The sequence below is a fragment of the Talpa occidentalis genome, unplaced genomic scaffold (genome assembly GCF_014898055.3).
Source record: "Talpa occidentalis isolate TD23 unplaced genomic scaffold, MPIMG_talOcc4v2.1 talOcc4.12, whole genome shotgun sequence".
Lineage (NCBI taxonomy): Eukaryota > Metazoa > Chordata > Mammalia > Eulipotyphla > Talpidae > Talpa > Talpa occidentalis.
The window spans coordinates 14,000,022-14,018,470 of record NW_023601212.1 but is presented as its reverse complement, the minus strand read 5'-3'; the positions used below and the strand labels follow the sequence as shown (position 1 = coordinate 14,018,470).

Below are 18,449 nucleotides of genomic sequence, written 5' to 3'. Positions count from 1 at the left end.
GTGTTAGCCTCTTGGAGAAACCTACGGACATTAACAAGAGCACAACTAGACTAGGGTCAGTGTGGTTAGGGCCCAGACAGTCTCATCTACTTCAGTCTCTAGGGGACAAAAAAAGGACTGGAACTAAATTAAGAACTAGGACTAGCAGATGTTAACGCTCTAGAAACAGGTAATGAGGTATGAAGAGGCACTTACGTGGAAGAGGGCTATCTGCATTTCCCATGGATGGAACACAGACGAAAAAAGACAAGAGACAGAGCCAAGAAAAAAAATAAGATGTAAAGAAATGAATAGGATCCGCAGAGCACACAGAGCTGGAAACTCAAATTATCATATTACTTCAGATCCAGAAAGAAGCAATTCCTGTAGAAGGAAGATGAAACCGGCTTTCTATCTGGGAAGAGGTAAGGGGATCACTTTTCAGGCTCCTGGCTTCAAAGAGAAGGAAGCGAAGTCTCCCTCCATGTGCTTTTTAATTCCAGGAAGCAGAGTAGGTCCCAGGAGCCCTGACCACCCAAGAAGCCTGGTTCAACAGCATTTTCACCAGCTGCGTGGACTCAACATCCTCCCACGATGTTGCGAGTTAAAACACAGGGCTGTGGAGGGATATTAGTAGAGTGGGGCTCGCCCAGCGCCTGGCTGTGGGTGGCAAGAGGGAGACAGTGCAGCAGGCATAGTTTAAGGATGGAGGGAGTGATGGAGGAAAACACAGATACGCAGTCCTGCAAGGCCTGAGGGAGGGGGCACCGTGTTCTTGCAGTGGGAAGGGGAGGGGGAGCAGGAAAGGCCAGGCCACAGCCTTCCTTTTCCCTTTGCTCTTTGGGGTTTTGCTCCTGCTTATCTATCCTACAGCAGACTCCATATTTCTGGACCTGAATATCTCTGCTGCATCAAAAGTCCCCCAACTAATTATGTGAACTGTCACTGTCTTCACCCCTGCTTCATGTCACAAGGTGCTTAGGGCCTTCGTGACCTATATCAAACAGCAAACATCCCAAATCCCTCCACCACACACTGCTGTGTTTCCCCCCGTTCCCATTCATCACGTCCCCCTGCCTCCCTGCTGTTACCCTGACAAGCTGGCCCAGCGACTGTGATGGTGGCACCAAGGCCTTCAAGAAAAAGGCTGAAGGGCTTGGGTATCAGCCATCACTGAGGTCAGACAAGGGGCTCTGAGACAAAAAGCTGCTGTCTGAACGTGGACTGGGCCAGCTCAGGGTCCCCCACTGGCCCCAGGAGAAGAAGGTGGGCAGGGGAAGAGGCAGAGCGACTGGCTTTACTTACGGACTGGCTGCGTCTTGAACTCTGAGGCCGCGCTGATCTCGCCCAGACCCTTGCCGTTGAGGGCTGCCAGGCGCACCGCATACGTGGTCTCAGGCTTCAGGCCCACGATGGTGACGATGCCCTCCATGCTGGCTGTTGTGAGAACATGGGAAGGATGGCAAAAGATGAAAAGCCTACTGGTAAGTGGGATAGCCACGGCGGCAGGTCCCCCCCAATTAAACAGAACTGCCATGTGATGTAGCAACTCCACTTGTACACAAAACCAGTAGGAGCTGGGACCTGAGAGGCTGTATGTGTGTACCCCTGCTCACGCCAGACTGTTCCCAGTAGCCCCAGGCGAAACTAGTATTGATCAGTGAGTGGATAAACAGAATGGGGTATGTATGCACCATGGAAGATTACTAAGAGGGATCTGTCACATGCAACCTCAAAGGTGAACCTTGAGGACATGACACTAAGTGAAATAAACTGGACTTCCAGGACAAACACGGTGTAACTTCACTTATATGAAGTACTTAGAAGAGTCATTTGCAGAGAAAGAAAGTAGAATGGGGAACCTCCCTGGTGGTGCAAGGGGTTAAGTCTCAGCACTATGAAGCGATCCACAGCCACGGCAGCACAAGTTTGATCCCCGGCTAGGTTGCTGACCCACATGGTGCAGCAGACCTCTCCTTGTCCGCTACTGCCCTCAGCAGTGTATTTCGTCAGTCTGCCTGTTCTGTTCCCCACTCTGTCTCTGGGGAATCCTCTCACCCTCCACCCCCCACACCTCTGGCCTGTACTACCCCAGTTTTTGTATGCATAAATATATAAATCTCAAAAAAAAAAAAAAAGAAAATAGAATGGGGTTGCTAGGGGTGCAGGAAACGGGGGATTATCGCTTAGTAGGTACTGAGCTTAGGATGATGAAGCAGTTGTGAACATGGATGGTGTGGTGATGGTTGTATAACCTGTATGCCAACTATCTGGCCACTCAAAAATGATTAAAAAGATCAATTTTATGTGATGTATCTTTTACCAAAATTTAAAAAATAATGAGAAGTGATGTTAATAAAAAAAAAAAAAAAAGTCTGTGGATGGATTGTGACATGGGACCATCACAGAGTTGGCATGAGGATTCAGAGGGACACTAGGAAGCGTCATCAGCTCTAATCCTGATGACACAGAAATTTCACCTCCCACTACTCCATTCCCCCTCAAATGCCGAATGTGTGTGATGGACACATTCTGGGTGGAGGAACTCTCAGAAGCTGCTTTTGGGTGGTGTCTGAATGGAGGGGATGTGGTGCCCTAGTCCATTCCTCATTCTATTCTCGACTCCACAAATCAGGCCAGGATTAAACATGCCTATAGAAACAGAGCATACTTCACCGTGTTGTTCTAATTAAACCTAAAATGGAGAGCTAGACAAAAATATGCTCAGGCCTCTGGGCAAAGTGGTCTGGGCTCAGAATCTTCAAACTGTAGTCATCCAAGTGTCATTTTTAAAATCTTTAGTTTGGAAACATATCACAGGGTCAGCCTTGCCTTGCTGGCTCTGCTTATTTGGCTAACGGCATAATTACATGGGCCGACTGAGCAGGACTGGACAGCGACAATGGAGAGCCTGCAGCCTCACCCACACGTACGGGCATGGCGGGCTGGACCCGTCTGGCTGTGCTTGGCACTCAGCAGCGCTTCTGCCTGCAGTGTAGCTGAGATGACATCACCATCCTGGCAGGGTGATGAGAACCAGGTCTGCAAAAGACCCACCAACCTTCACGACATGGGTCCTGCCCTAATTCTAGAGGGGTAGGTTATGGGCAGCACAGGAACAGAGCAAGGATGGCAGGCAAGGGCATCTGGCACCCTCAGGAGGTGAGAGTGGTGCTCCCCCTATCTGAATGGACAGACAGGGTGCCAGGATCTGGTAAATTGGGGGGAGCATGCCCCCCTGACACTGAGTAACCCAAGGTTGTAAAGGAAACAATGGCTGTTGCTTACTTACCTTCTTTGGCATCGTACCACTTGGAATGCCACACCTCCTCACCCATAGCTCTCCACTCAGCCTTGTACTTGAGGATGGGCACCCCACCTGTGGCCTCTGGCTCATCAAACTGCACCTGTGCTGTGCTGGAGTATGGCTCCACCTGGTCGATGGATGGTGAGGATGGCGTGTCTGTGGGGAGGGCACATCCAGCAACCCAGGTGAGTCCATGACCCAAGTCCCAGTCACAAAGTCCACCTCTCTCATTCTTTGCTCATTCATGGACATCTTGTCACTGTATCCTGTCCTCCAGGCCCACCTCACCCCAATTCCCCTCCAACACACCCTGTGCCCAGATCCTCACATCTCCACTGACCCTCTGCTTTGCTAAGCCCGACCCTTTCTTCTTACTCTGCTGGCATTACCTTGGGACACAAAATAGGTCAGAAAGGTGTGGAAGCAGCTGTATGGGGTGCTCACCTGCTTGAACTAGGATGAATTCCAAAGATTCCTGTCCAATGCGGTTTACTGCAGTGCAATTATAGTTTCCAAAGTCATTTTCAGAGTCTGGGGTCACCTTTAGAAAAAGAGAGCATTTGGGTTAGTGTCCCTTGGATGCCCACAGATCCTGGATTGGCTACATTAGTGAAGAAGAGAATCAACAACCCAAGAGCCATTATCTCCAGCCCAGCCTTAAGCCAGAGAGAATAAGAAGGGGCCCGTGGGAGAGGCACCCTCTTCCAGCCACTGGGGGCTGGGCTGACATCCCCTGCTCAGGAATGCAAGAGAAGCAACAGTTATTTCAGCTGCCTCCAGGCACCTATCCACAATCAAACCTTGCATTTCCCACCCTGCCCCTGCCTCCACCCAACTCACCTCCAGATAGCTGGCGGAGGGTGTGTTGTAGATCTTGATATTGCTGTAGTTAGAGCTTGGCAGCAGCTGACCATCTCGGAACCACGAGATTGTGGCACTGGGGTAGGCAAAGACCTCGCAGGTGATGTTTACCTGGTTCCCCTCCCAGGTATAGACGGCCACGGGGCCCTGCAGCTTGGGGGCATCTGCAAGGAACGACACTGGCTGTCAGGAAGACTGTCACTGTTCTGTCTCCTAGCACTGGACAGTGTGGGTGTGTCCCAAAGTGGAGCTCGTATCTGGGTACAGTGAGGTCAGGGTGTAGCAGAGGCCAGGGGAGTGGAGGCTGGGGAGAGCCGAGGGTGGGATACAGTGGAGGAGGGATATAGAGGTGGGTAGGGTAGAAGCTGGATATTGTGGCAGGCCTGTGAGTTGCACAGGGGATGTAAGGGCATGTGGGCTTGTAAGAAGCCTGGGGATGGTATAAGGGTGTGACTTGAGATGCAGTTCAGGGGGGCCTAGAGCCAGTTGCCATGAGGGGTGTGCGCAGCACTCACAGGGTGCAGCTCAGGTCCCAGGTGCTGTTTTCCTGTTTCATCCCACCCTGCACAGTCCCTCCCTCCCTTATCTTTCCACAGGTGGTCCTCACATTGCACTTCCAGGTACATGGACTGGGAGTCCTGGCCGATGGTGTTGCTGGCGGTACAGATGTATTCTCCAGCGTCTGTGTACTGGATGCTCTTCAGGGTCAGGGACGACACGCGGGCATGGCTGCGGACCACCATGTGCCCATCCAGAGTCTGCCAGGAGGGAAGAGAGCGCATCAGAGCCTGAGGCAGAGCTGGGCCAGCAGACCAGGCCATTGCTGGTCTGGGACCTGTCTCACATCCTCTGTCCTCTCTGTGCCAATGTCTAAGTTTCACTTTAAGCACCTACTAATGTGGGGGATTCTGGAAAGCACCATGGAAAAGTGGGTGTATCCAAAACAGAAACTGGGACTCAGCTGGTGTCAAACAGCCTGGACTATGTGCCAAGACTGGTTTGGGGTGAGGACAACCAAGGCCCCCCAAGACGATTTTATTTTGCATGTCTAAAATGGAAGCAAAAGCCCTTGCCAGCGGGTATTCCAGCAGCAGCTGTCTTGCTGGTGAGGTTCCGGGAAACCTGCACTCCCCATGCTCGAGCCCTCGGCAGCTTGCCTATCTGCCAGTCCGCGGTGCATGCACATGTAAAGGGAGATCTACTCGTGCCAATTATAAGAAATTATACAAGAAACCCATATTTGTGCAGATGCCTCACTTTCCTGGATGCTTGAAAGCAAAATCATTTCATTAAAAAAAAAAAAAAATCAGACAACTCAGTGCTCGGGAGCTTTTGAGCTGGGAGGGAGGGTAAGTGAATCCCTCTCCAGGGACAGTGGCACAATGTCTCAGGCAGGTCTGGGATCTGTGATGCCACAGTCACCGCCGCTTGTAGCCCTCGATGCTATAATTGGCTTCCTGGGTCTCTGGAATTATGATAATTGGCCAAAAAGGGAATAAGTTTATGGTCCCTAGGCGGTGGATACTAGAATATTTCCAAGGTATTTCCTTTCACTCTAAGGAAAATGGTTACTGGTGTAAGGGAAGCCCGGGCAAAGGCTTAGTTCAGCCCCTCCAGCAAGCTAGTGATCAAGGAGTCTTGCTCCTCCCAAGATGGACCACACCCTTATCTCCAGAATAGGACATTCCGAGAACAGCCAGGTGAGGGCTCTGCACCAGGCACCTGTCATCTCAGGGCCTATAAAGAAGGAAAGAACACTTGGCTTCAGGTTCTTTCGACATGAGGTTCAGAAGCTGGAACCCCAGAGGTGCAAAGTTATCCAGTAGCCCATCTGGGAAGCTCAAAAGTGAGGTGCCACTGGCCACATGAGCAGTCTCGGGAGAACCATCAGAAGGATTCCCTTTTACCAACACAGACAGACTTAATCCACGTCAGCCGCTGAAGCCCCGTCACGTTTCCTATCTGAAGACTACAACACAGTGCTTGGTAGGGGACAGAAGAGCTGAGCAGGGCCACCCGCTTGCCTCTCTGGTCTGATGCCTCTCTTGGCTCCTGTCTGGACTATGAGTTTGGGAGAACTGGCTGAGAAGCTGCACTCAGGAGATGCTGCATGTCAAAGAGAGGTGACAACAGACAGGTGTAGAGCACTGGGCTAGAAATCCTAGAGACAGCCGGTTTGCTGGATACCTTGAAGGCTGACTGGGCCATGGCAACACACCCCGGTGCCAATCAAAATCTTTCCCCATCAGTCTAAGCTGATAGCAGAGAGTGTGAAGCCATTCATGCTGGGGTGACTGCCTTGTCACCCCTATTTGTTCCAAGACAGCAAGATGAAGGCAGAGGGGATTCTGTCTTTCTGGTCATCTCAGTGAGCACATAGGTTCAGTCACAGTGACCAACTATGACTCTGTCTTAGACAAAGATCAAATGTGTCCTGGAACTGCCTAGCACAAACATGAAAAACGGACCAGAATCTTTGGGAATTCAAGAGAACATTTCCAAAAGGAAGAGACAGTGCTGCAAAGGATGCTAAAAGTCAGGTAGGGTAAGAATAACAACAAAGCAGGGCCTGGGCAGTCTTTACTGAGAATAATCTAGAAAATGACTAGAGACATAGTCATATTGATGGTCATTCTTATTTTATTTCTCCTCTTATCTAAGTTTCTCTATGGGGAATTTTTTTTTTCATTGAGTGTCAACAGTGCTTTATAGAGAATTCTTGTTTTGGGGCAAATTTCAGGACAGGGTTGATGATGGATTATTTGCCAGGTGCCCAGTTCTCCCTCAGAGAGGAAGCGGAAAGGCGGCATCCAATGTGACTGGACAATCTCTCTCTGAAATGTTTTACTTGGGGATCAGGTCAAAGCCAGGGAGTACACCTACAAGCCATCCAGGTAAAAAACCACGCTGATAGTTCAGGCAGCAGAGAGGAAGTGCATGCATGAACTCTGGCTAAGAATGAAAAGATCATTATGGGGAAAAGACCTCGTTTCATAAAAAAAGCATGAAGGGCAATTATAATGATTCTCATCAAAACCTTTGTGTCTCCCTGCTTCCAGGTAAAAGTGCTAAGGCTTTCAGAGCTTACAGAATGAAACTGGGTGTCTTTTGAACTCATCTGGACTTAAGGTCTTCATCTCTGAATGAGATGAATAGGATGGAATGGAACTTTTGAGGCCCCAGGCCAGCACTCACTTGAAAGTCAATTATGTCCAGAGTAAGATACTCAAGATAAGGACACTTCTGGAAAACGAGTGAGGTGTCTGCTTTCCTGGAAGTAAACCTATAACTTCTACTTATAATAATTCTCTTAACATCTCCTTACTGCGCCTTAATAAATCTCCGCTCCTCCTCTCACCAGGTCTAATATCAGAATGACAGAGGAAGATGTACAAGGCCAAGCAGAATGAGATCTGTAGCTGCTCAGGAGTGGCTGATAATTAACTCTTCTTTTCTCCCGTCCCCAATCCCAATGGGTCTGTGACAATAAAACACCCAGCCTGTGACAGCAACAAGAGTTCCTGTGCCATAGGACGCAAGCATTTCAGCAAGGATATTCTCTCACCTACAGTTCCTAAGACACGGAGGGAGGGATGATGCAAAGAACGCTTATAATGAGCTAGCTCTGTCGATTGTGGTGTGTTCACGTGCGGAAACTAGGAAACTAAGATCAGTGCCTGGGGGCAGGCAGTCAAGTTTTAAATATTAAACAGCATTAAATATTTATAACCATGACCTGAACACATGAGTTATGTGTTCTGAATAATTATCATTTCTGAAAGACTAAGAGAATAGGTTGATCTAATTAAAATACAGTCTACAGGATTGCCAGAATCTGCATTCAGAGTATCACAATATCAGGGTTTCATTTGGAGAAGAGACAAAAGTTACTTTTTGAGAAAGTACTTGTAGATTATATTCTTGAGCCTCCTATCTAGAATATAGTGGATTTTATTTCACAATGTCACTTAATCACACAAAGTAGGTAAAAGACAATAGAAGTGATCATGAATAGGGTCTAGAGGGTATAGCAATTAAAATCTAAAGGGTAATCCTTAGCTTCAGTTTTCAAACTAAGTCCTACATAAGCCAAACTGAAGCAAGTAGTCAGAAAATTTCAAATGCAAAATGTTACTGATTAAAAAAAAACAGAATAAATTGTGACAAATCATTCTAGTCTCATAAATTTAATGCTTTATAAGAGTAACGCAGATATGTTTAGCAATTTGGGAAAAGTGAGAGATGTCATTTGCATTGCTTTGAGATGAAATGTCATGTGATAATTTACCAAGACCAATCATTATAAAATAATCGAGCAACAAGATGAGTTGAGCTGGAAAGCAGAGGACTAAGTGGGTTTTTACATCACTGACTCTGTGACTTTATGATGCAAAGCCACATCAACCAGGTGAAAGTCAAAAATTTCATCATTTCAGAATGCCTGGCCTGGGAATTGGGGCGATTCATTTCTATAAGTATAATGACCCAGAGGTGATTTTACCAGTACCAGTAAGAGAATAGGATCTAGTTTTAGGAAATAATAAGGATTTATTCATCCACTCCCAACACAGCTTGCTTGCTCATCCTAGAATGACACTATTGCTAAGTAACATCTACCTCTATTGACCTATTCTTTAATCAAACTAAATGACCAATTAGTTTAGCATGTCCAGTTATTAAACTGTAATGGTGAGTTAACTGTAATGCTTTCAAAACTAAAGACTGGCTAGTGGCCGGGTAAGCTATACCTCTTGCTTCTCTGGTCGAGTCCACGAAGCCTGGAGAGAACAAGATATAAAACACAACAAGAAAGCAGTAAAATTTTACAACATGTTGCTTTAGAGAATTGATGTATCACACTGCATTCCGTGCACATGCAGCATCTTTTTAATTCAGAACTCTTTCCAAGGCCCACTTTCAATGGTGTGTTTATCACCCAATTTAATTTAGGATTTAGCTTATGTTCAGCTTTTTCCCCCCCTTATGCACATTAAGATGCAGAATTCCAAGGTAAAGCCTTCCCTAATCTTTGGCAGACATATCTATGGATATCAGCAGACATGTTAGACTGCTTGTGCTCCACAACATCTTGAATATTCCTTATAATATCTGGTGACACTATTGCTTCTAATCATATAATCTAGAGCTATTTCTAGAGTAGGTTACCTCCTCTGGATTTTGCTTGACAGCTTATCACAAATATATGAATGCCATTTTGTACTCATGCATTTTATAAATCTTTGCATGCATCCTATTAAAAATAAAATTTTCATTTAAAAAAGGAACAAAGAAAGGGGTGAGAAGTATAAAGTCATTAAGACTAAGGGTCAGGAAGCTTTGAGGACACTAAGTTGTGTGCTGTGGCTGGGTGGCAGGCAGTTCTTATAGGAAGTGGTGTGCCCAGCTAGCACCTGCAGCAAGTGTGGCATTCATAAAGGAGTACGCCTGCTCAGCAATACAGAGTTTGGGTGTTTTCTTGCCCACATCTAGATTTCCTATATATCTGGCACTTAGGATTCTGCTCTGCTTACAGTTTTTCTTTCCTGTTTTTGTACTGGGAGTCAAAACCATCATACCTGCCCTACCTTCTTCTTTTTATTAAATGGCTTAATTGCCTGATTGTCCCTGATGTTCAAATGGAAAAGGATAGAAAAGATGCCAGAGACACAGTAATGAAATCCAAGGAATGCAAATGAGTTAGCAAACATTTAGTAAGAGTCCACTAAATGCAAAGAGCTATCGTGAGAAATGAGGATGGAAATGTTGGATTATGCCACACCGTGCTGGAAGGAAGAAGTGAGACAGAGGAACATGCATAGACCAAAGTAACAGTGGGCCAACATGTCAAATGTGGTTGCCAATTCCACATCACTTAGAAGCTTGTCTGTCACATGCCAGGGCTGCATGAATCAAGATTTTTTGGGAGAGGTTATATCAAAATTTGTTAGGGCTATATAAAATAAAATAAAGCTGCTCATTTTTCAAATCTGATTTTTCTTGCATCTCTCCCAAATCACTATGACTCTGGCTTTAAGAATAAGAGGTTGCTAGTAACATGATGCGGTACTCTGATCTCCTACCTGTTTGCCAGGGGGAGTGACTGGCTAAGCCTTGACCCTGATACCTTGGTGAGGGTGTGGTCCATTTTAAGACCAGCCAATATGTACATATACACACATAAAGGGAAATCAGTATATGATTAGCAACGCTCCCAAAATTGTTAATTCCAGAGACTTTAATATTCACGTTTAATTATCTAACACACGAGTCTGCAGGAATATATATATAAACCCAAGAGAAGCATCCCTACACTTATCCTGAAGTATTTGTTCCCTGTTACACATTTGTCCACATCCTGGATAAGGCAGACTCTGATGGCTCAATGCAAGCACCTCTTTCAATGTTTGAAAGTGAGCACCTGGTTTGTATTGCATGAGGTATTCTTGGTGATTAAAAGCTCCAGGTTTCCAGAGAATCCAGAATTTCAAAAGATCCCTCTTATTTGTGGGATACTCTCTCAGTTCAAGATTCAGTGAAATGCTTTTCATCTTTTCTATTCATCTCTTCTGATCTCAATTCTTGGTCCCTCTCCTTTTCCTCAGACATGAAGGCTTCATATATGCCTTTCTTTACCTGTCATTTCAAAGGCATGGAGATGTTCAAGAAAGTCAAGAAAGTACACAATGGATTTGTTCTGCCAGAGATAAACTATGCAAATTATCACCCAGAAGTTTTACTCAAAATGTAAATGGTACCTGGAATTTAGCACTACTCACTCAAATACCTGGCAATATTTAAGACGAGTCTGGTAGGATGAGCAATGAAATGATGAAATGCACACACTTCTTTTGTGTGCCTCCAATATCACAATGCCTTCCACACACATTGATCAAATGGACTCCTTATGGTGTTCAACTATTTTTACTTTTGGTCAACATAAGAATGACTACTAAGAAATGGATTAACTTGTAGACAGATGACTTACCCTAATGGTCTTAATGACCCAAACTCAGCCCAGCTATTGGCTGATGAGTGAGCCCAACTCAACTTGCTGAAGCTCAGCAGACTGACTATAATCAGCCTCAAACAAGAGATTGAACTAAAGCTAGCAACACAGTCAAAGGCAAGGCATCACCTTTGGGCTTACTGTACTGGTTTTCACTTGCCTTTTGTCTTTTTTTAATGCAAAAAAAAAAATCAGTATTCTACCTGAAAGCTACTAACTATATGTCTATGGTGAAAAGCCTTTTCTCCCATGTTAAAAATGGTAATACTAGGCTCCACAAAGCAGTGAAGCAAATGACTGAGCTGCTTCCATTAGCTTATATTGTTACATAGCTTATGTTATTATAGTGGTGCTAATTTTACTAAAGGAACCATCGAATCTTCCAGGAAAGTTCTCAAAATTGAGAGAGAGCACTGTGGCACAAAGTGCCTGGCCTTTTGAGGCAGTGACCTGAAAGGAAGCCCCTGTTGCATTTTCAGGACTCTGTGCTTGACTGTCCCAGCCAACCTCTCTATCAGTGACTCCGACAAAGATACTTCAAATAAGTGCTCATTCAAGGTTGGAAGCAATGAATGATATGCAGAAGGCTACTGAATTACCTGTGCCTGGTCCTTGTGCATAGGATAGGGGTCACCAATGACTGCTAGACCTCATTACCTTTAATATATGTAAGTAAAATAGGGGGGTCCATGTGGGTTGAAGTATCTTGAACACAGGATTGTTCTGATGAAAGCTAGAGCTGACCGGTTGGACGGATGGACTACAAAGGTCATGCTCAAGCCAGGGAGTATCTGTACAGATGGCATTTTTGGTCATTGTAATGATTAGAGGTGGTTACCGGTAATTTAGGGGGAAGGGACTAGTGGTGCTAAATACATTGCAATGTACAGGACCATCCAGTGAAGGAAGAGTCTTCCCAAATTGCCTCAATGTCCCCATTGAGAAACTTCAGGTGGCCACAAACAAAGCACAATTATTAACAGAAATAGTTATAAAATTCAGCATGACTGGTTATGCAATCAATGGCATAAGAACAGCATAAGGGATATATGGCTTAAATGCAGTTCATATAAAAAAAGACGTGGGCATTTTAGTTGGCCACAAGCTCAATATGAGGTCACAGAAGGAGGAAACTGCTAAAGGGCTAATGCAAATTTAACTGCACTGCTGCGTTCAGATCAAGGGAGCAATAACCCCACAGAAGTCTGTGTTAGTTACCCTGGGCACTGCAGATTTTGAGGGGAGCACTACTAAATTGAAGCTATTCAGTCCAGTACAAGTAGGAAGGTAAAAGACGTGGGCACCACGACCTATATGGGAAACAGTGACAATGACTGGGCGTGCTAAAGGGGAAAAGAGTAGACTGAGCAGAGGAAAATGGAATAGCTACTTTAATGGCTCACATAAAACAGTGAGTGGCAGAGGTGGGAAGATCAGAGGCCAAGGGGCAAGGAGGGAGAACTTTGTGGTCATCAGCATTGGCCAACGGCCTTGAAAAATACTGACAGTCACCCTGCAGGCAGGGGCTGAGTGACTTCCTGGCAGATATGCTAGAAAAGGGTCCCAGGGGAGACAAGATAACCTCAAAGGGTGCCCTCCTTTCAACCTTCTATGATCCTGGCGTTTTATGTGATCTAATTCTTGGGATCCTTCTTTACCTTACCAGTTAGATACAATTGTTTATTCTCATCTCTTTAGTATATCATCCCACCGTTGCAAGGAAATGTTTCCTTCTATGTCTGTTTCAGCAAATAACCCTGATACCTTACTGTAAATAATGCAACTACAGACAGAAGAGAACATGACGGGCGGTTGCCAAAGTAAAAGTGAAATTTATTATCTGGAGTCCAACCGGCTCACAAATAAGAATCTTTGTTTGCTTAATTATTGGCTTTCACAGTATAGGATGGACATCATGCCTCTTTGATGTCAACATATAATTAATAGAAATGGCAACTTTTCTTAAACAGGGCTTCACTTAGGCAAATATGTTAATCTGGTGTCACACATCTGCCTCTAGAAAACAGGATAACTGTTCTCACAATCCTTGCTGTGACACTGATTCACTTGTGTTCCAGAAACATCAATTCAGGTAAACTTGAAGGCCGTCCATAGTAAACGGAACCATAATACCACCTACATGGCTGGTTTAAAAAATGATCTCAGATCAAGGCAGATGATCTACACCAAGAGCTGAATCACACAAAATGCAAGTCAGTCCTACTTGGCTTGATACAAGATCTTCATTCTTAATACTTGCAAGCATGAGTGTATATTGGTGCCTGGTTATTTGTTCTCATTCTGTAAAAATGAATTCACAGTTCTAAGCCAGAAGTGCCAACCTATTAAAGAACTCAAGGTAGGCACAAATCTTAATAACCCTCTGGTCTAGCTTGGCTGTTGAACTATTCCTAGAAAAGATACAGAATTTAAAAGCATCATTCATCTGAAATAGCTATTATTTCTGTCCTTTGCTGTAGGTCAAAGATACGCACTGGGTCATTCTGAACAAATCTACTCTCTAGCCTGACATAGAAAAATCCAAGCGGCCTTGTGGTTTAAGCCCTGAAATGTACATTCAATCCATGTAACACATGATGGGAGCTGAAATTTGAGCTGAGGGTTTAATCCCAATGTTGTTAAAGAAAGTATCTAAGTAAACATCACATTTCTTAATCCAGTTGTTTTTTCACAACATCAAGCAGCATATACGAGCTTCAAAAATACTTAGCAGTTCCTCAGTTGAGTTTTTGTTAAGTTGAATTCAACTCTGACAATAAAACTTGCAAAAAAGAAATAATAGGGCTTTTAGAACAACCAGTTCAGTTTCCCTTGATTTAGTTTTATTTTCTATTAATGGGACAGATATCAGTGCCTCACATGCAAACCCCAAATTTGGCTCTAGTATTTCACACGGTGTACTTTTGGTTTTATTTGAGTTTAACCTCTCCAGGGATTTCCTCCAGGCAGGGAGAAGAGTGAAGATCTATCATTTTTGACATTTTGGTCAATAAGCAATCCATTATAAATGTTCTTTAAGGCTAAGGCCATCACTTCTGAATAGGTGACAAAGCTTTGGCCAAGGAAAATGAAGCCCATTACTCCAGGATATACGAGATGAAATTGGAGAAGAGCCATAAGAGGGTTTAAGTTGCTTTAAAAACAAGTTGCTTCCTCCTCCTGCTTTTGGTGTACTCAGTAGCAAAGGGCTACAAGATGTGGGGTCACCTCAATATTTATGTTGTCAATAATAAAGATAGCCTTCCAGTGGCCTATAAATCTATTCACTTTAAATCTAAATCTTCCCAGGCATTTTAATTACCAGGAAGTTTGCTACAAAGTTCTCACGTGCTCAGTGAATATCTTCTAGAACCCAGTGTGATCATCCTCATCTAGAAACTGCCAATTATTTTTGCCTTCAGACAAAATGATATCCAGATGTGACCAAGAATACAGGCAGACACAAAGGCAACCAAGCTTTTGTGTGTGTATAGCATGAATATACAAAACACAGAAAAAGAAGTAACAGGCTCATTCTGATCCCTATTATGCTGGGAGAAATTTCCTTGGGTGCTCCTGGGATGATAATAATATCACCTGGTGCACCAGGATCCTGTTCCTTGAAGCTCCACAGCCCTGGGTTTGAAAATCAATACCCCCTTGTTCCCCAGAACACCTAACCTATTCATGCCCTCTGGCATTATACCCCTGCAAATCTAAGCAAGGAATTGTGCCCCTTCCGTTGCAAGGGGATGCTAGGCAGGCTACATTTGGGCAAAGTGGCAGGGGCACAGGACCTGGCTGTGGCCTCTGTTGTCCACATCCCATCTTTTGGCTCACCAAGGAGAACTGGGCATGGGGCAGACTCAATCCACTTGAATCTGCGTTCCACAGCCCTGAAACTCTTGGACAACATTATACCTTTTCTTCGTTGCTGATGTTTCGGGTAGAAGTTCTCCAGGTAATAGAAGGGATAGGGTCTCCTGAGGCTTCACAGGTGAGAGTGACCTGTTCCTCCAATTCCATGGCAGTCTGGTTCTCCACGTAAGTGATTTTGGGTTTTGCTGAAAAGGGAAAATGTTTCTATGAGTTGATCTGATTTTTAGTTTTCTGGGCTTAAATTATAATAGGTACCCATTCAACAAGGTTATCTGCTTCCTACATAGAGGGCCCTATTCTAGATACTGTAAGAGATAAAGATTTCAGCCCCTAAGGAGCTTCCAATAAAGTATGTGACAAGCTAAGTCATAGTAACAAGACAGCATCCTGGACAGTAGGGGTGCTAACGGCATGGGTGCAGGTCATGGAGCAGAGAAAAGAGGTTTCCCTGGCTGGACCTGCATGAGGGGTCAGTTTTTGGGTTGAGACAGGAGATTTCCAGTAGGCAGAATTTTGGGGGGGCAGAGAAACACAGTCATTCCAAATATAAAAATTGCCTGAGTAAAGGCAAAGAAGGAGAAACCTGTGAAGAGAGAGGGTAGCACAGAGAATGGTGTGTCCTGAGTCACGCGTTTGTGTCTCTAAGGAGAAGGAGCCTGTGCTGGACCCAGGCAGAGAGACTTATCCCCTGGGCAAGGTGCTTGCTGGAATGGCATCCTGTGGCTGCTGGAGGCCCACGGACAGGGCCTGATGAGAGCAATGAAATGATCATTTGTACTTCAAGAAGGTTAATCAGAAAAAATTCAAGATGATTTAGAATGGAGAAAACCTTGAGGTGGAAATCCAATTTGGAAGCTCTGGCAGTGTCCCAGGCGCGATGGATTGCAGTCCTGGATGCCATTCTCTCTGGGGAGCAAAAAGCACAAGGCTGCTTTGGGGGAGATGCTGCAGGAAGGTCGGATGGGAAGTAGCAGATGAATGGAAAGCAGGTGGGGGTAGCGAGAATCAAAAGAAGGAATGAGAAGGAGACCAAATGATGCTGAGATTCCTAATGAGTAGGAGAGTTGTATTAGCATTAACTCAATGTGGCGAGTAAGTTGTGGGGGGCTATGCAGTGGGCTGGGGGTGGGAGGGAGATGAGTTGAGATGAGTTCATTTTCCAAATGTTTTGGGTAATGCAAGAAAACACGAGCATTCAAAAGCTGAGTTAAATGTTAAAACATTAGAGAAAATTGAATTTTCCCAATTTAAAACAATTATACTCTGAAATTGCTAAACCTTCCATAGAAGAGAAAAGATAACACTGCACAAATGTAACTTATTTCACTAATGGAGAAAAAGGCCAGGCTAGATAAACAAACAAAAAATAAATAAATCAGAATTATGGATAATTTTTGAAAGAACTGCATTTCCTTTTTATTCAAATTCATACAGTAACCCAAGTAGGCTAATAAAGTACTGCCTGTATACATTCTCCAAATTGAGGCCCTTGATTCTGTTTTAATAAACTGAAAACAAAGAGCGATGCATTATCTGTAGCAAAATCCGTTTCTGTATAAAATTACCCACAGAGTTCAAATATTCTCCTGAAGTTAATCTGCACTAACAGCCTGTTAGCAAACCCTAATTTTCTGTTTTGATGGCCAGCACATAGGCAAGCTCAATTCAAAGTGGCCGAATGATCCCAGGCTTGAATTGATGGAATCCACACGAGAAAGGCTTTCCCATAGGAAGGCTTTGTGTCTCTCTTATATGATAAATGGACTTTCCAGGGAGGTCACAACTCATATTGGATGGAATCAGAGTAAAGTGCTGTTGGATAGGAGGTTTTGGAGATGTAAAATAAAAATGGAATTTCTATAGTGTTAAAACTCACTGCCTAAAAATTAAAAAGCAAAAACAATTCAGCCAAACAAAAGAATTCACTCAACTGAGCCTTGTCTGGGGGTCTGGAGGCCGTCAAGGAAGGTGAATTTCTGGTCTATTGAAACCTAGGCAGACACTGTGACCTGGCTGTGCTGACCCTGTTGTGCCCCTCAGCACACTGTCCCAGCAGCAACAGGCTAACAGGACGCAAAGGGACATGGAAGACATATACATATTTGGTCTTGGTGGTTCCATTTCCAGATAGTCACAAAGGGCACACAGCATAATCAAATCTTTAGAAAAGTACCAACTATATTCTTAGTAAAGGCATCATTAACAATGGCTGGTCTCGTATGGCCTACAGAGGAATAAAATCTGCAAAGAGCACAGACCTCTTATGGCTTTCAGAAGGGACGATAATTAGTATATAAAGGACATCTCTAGATTAGGGGCTGACTAATTGTGCCTGACCGGTTTCACTTTTTCCTACGAAAGGGATACATTCTAGCAGGCATCATTCTAGTTACCAGCTAGAAGCTCTTTTTAACTAAGTACTTAAAACCAAGGAGGTGAACTTCTCACTGGTGACTTAACCATCTCCACTGTCCAGAAACAATGTGATTGTCAGAACTTGCTGAAGGCTCAGAATGCAACCTGGGTATAGGATAGTGCTATCATTTATTGTCCAAAGTTGGGGCACTCTTAAGCATGAAAGGGGTAAGGTGAAAAATCATAGTAGGACAGTGGGCCCAATAGGCAAACAGGACCAGACGCATGGTCATGTCCTGCATATAGCATCTAGCGGGATCTCTCCAGGTTTTCTCCTTGAATGGGACTTGTACCATCTTAATTAACCTCTGCTGTGTACCCTTAACTCTGGGTCCCTATTCTATTCCCCACCTGCCACCATGGAGTATAAAGCTCAGATGGTTCTAGTGCACCCCTCCCCAAGGACAGCCTGTGAGCACAGGACCTTGTGAGTTTTCCAGGCAGCCTCTTCTCCTCTTCTAGAAGGTCTTCAGCTCTCCACCCTCTCACTGAGGACCAGGCTTAGCCCCTCTCATTCACCCCAGCCCTGGTTTCTGCAACCCTGGCACACTAAGGGCTCTAGCGCCCCTGTGTCCCTGATTGAAGAGGTTGGCTGTAGCCAGGGTGCCTTCCTTCAGGCCCCTGCTTGTTCTCTGCTGCAGCTCACCAGGTTACAGCAGAGGGTTCATGCTGCTTTGGTCCTAAGGGGTCAGTTAAACAAAGGTGCTCATGGGTGAACTGGCCTCAGCCCACAGCAGCGTGAACCCTCCAGAGCATTTGATGAGCATGATAATAATCAGCAGAAACAAGGATACTTCTCAGAAGGGCCCACAGGAAAAGAAGGAATGGAAATTCATTGTCAAATTTAAAGGAAGGTAGGCAGCAACTACGTAGTTAAAAGGAGCTTCTAGCTGATGACTAGACTGATGCCTGCTAGAACGTACCCCTTTCGTAGGAAAAAGTGAAACCGGTCAGGTACAATTAGTCAGCCCCTAATTTAGAGATGTCCCTTATATACTAATT

General features: G+C 44.8%; 1 protein-coding gene and 1 long non-coding RNA gene across 4 annotated transcripts in view; one reads left to right on the top strand and one right to left on the bottom strand.

Moving 5' to 3' along the window:
• NCAM1 (neural cell adhesion molecule 1) overlaps window positions 1-18,449 on the bottom strand; it is a 295,766-nt gene that overhangs the window by 36,597 nt on the left and 240,720 nt on the right. For both annotated transcript variants that reach the window (XM_054693102.1, XM_054693103.1), the window contains exons 8-13: window positions 15,075-15,217; window positions 4,755-4,905; window positions 4,127-4,311; window positions 3,731-3,827; window positions 3,272-3,442; window positions 1,285-1,416 (exon numbers count right to left, since the gene is read on the bottom strand). In XM_054693102.1, the coding sequence (XP_054549077.1) occupies window positions 1,285-1,416; window positions 3,272-3,442; window positions 3,731-3,827; window positions 4,127-4,311; window positions 4,755-4,905; window positions 15,075-15,217 (879 nt within the window). The remainder of the gene's footprint in view (window positions 1-1,284; window positions 1,417-3,271; window positions 3,443-3,730; window positions 3,828-4,126; window positions 4,312-4,754; window positions 4,906-15,074; window positions 15,218-18,449) is intronic.
• On the top strand, window positions 6,571-7,761 carry LOC119240681 (uncharacterized). 2 transcript variants are annotated; one of them, XR_008551024.1, is made up of 3 exons: window positions 6,571-6,687; window positions 6,917-7,041; window positions 7,509-7,761. It is a non-coding gene; the product is annotated as an uncharacterized LOC119240681 (long non-coding RNA). The 2 variants fall into 2 exon arrangements; XR_005124165.1 differs by lacking the exon at window positions 7,509-7,761 and adding an exon at window positions 7,207-7,419.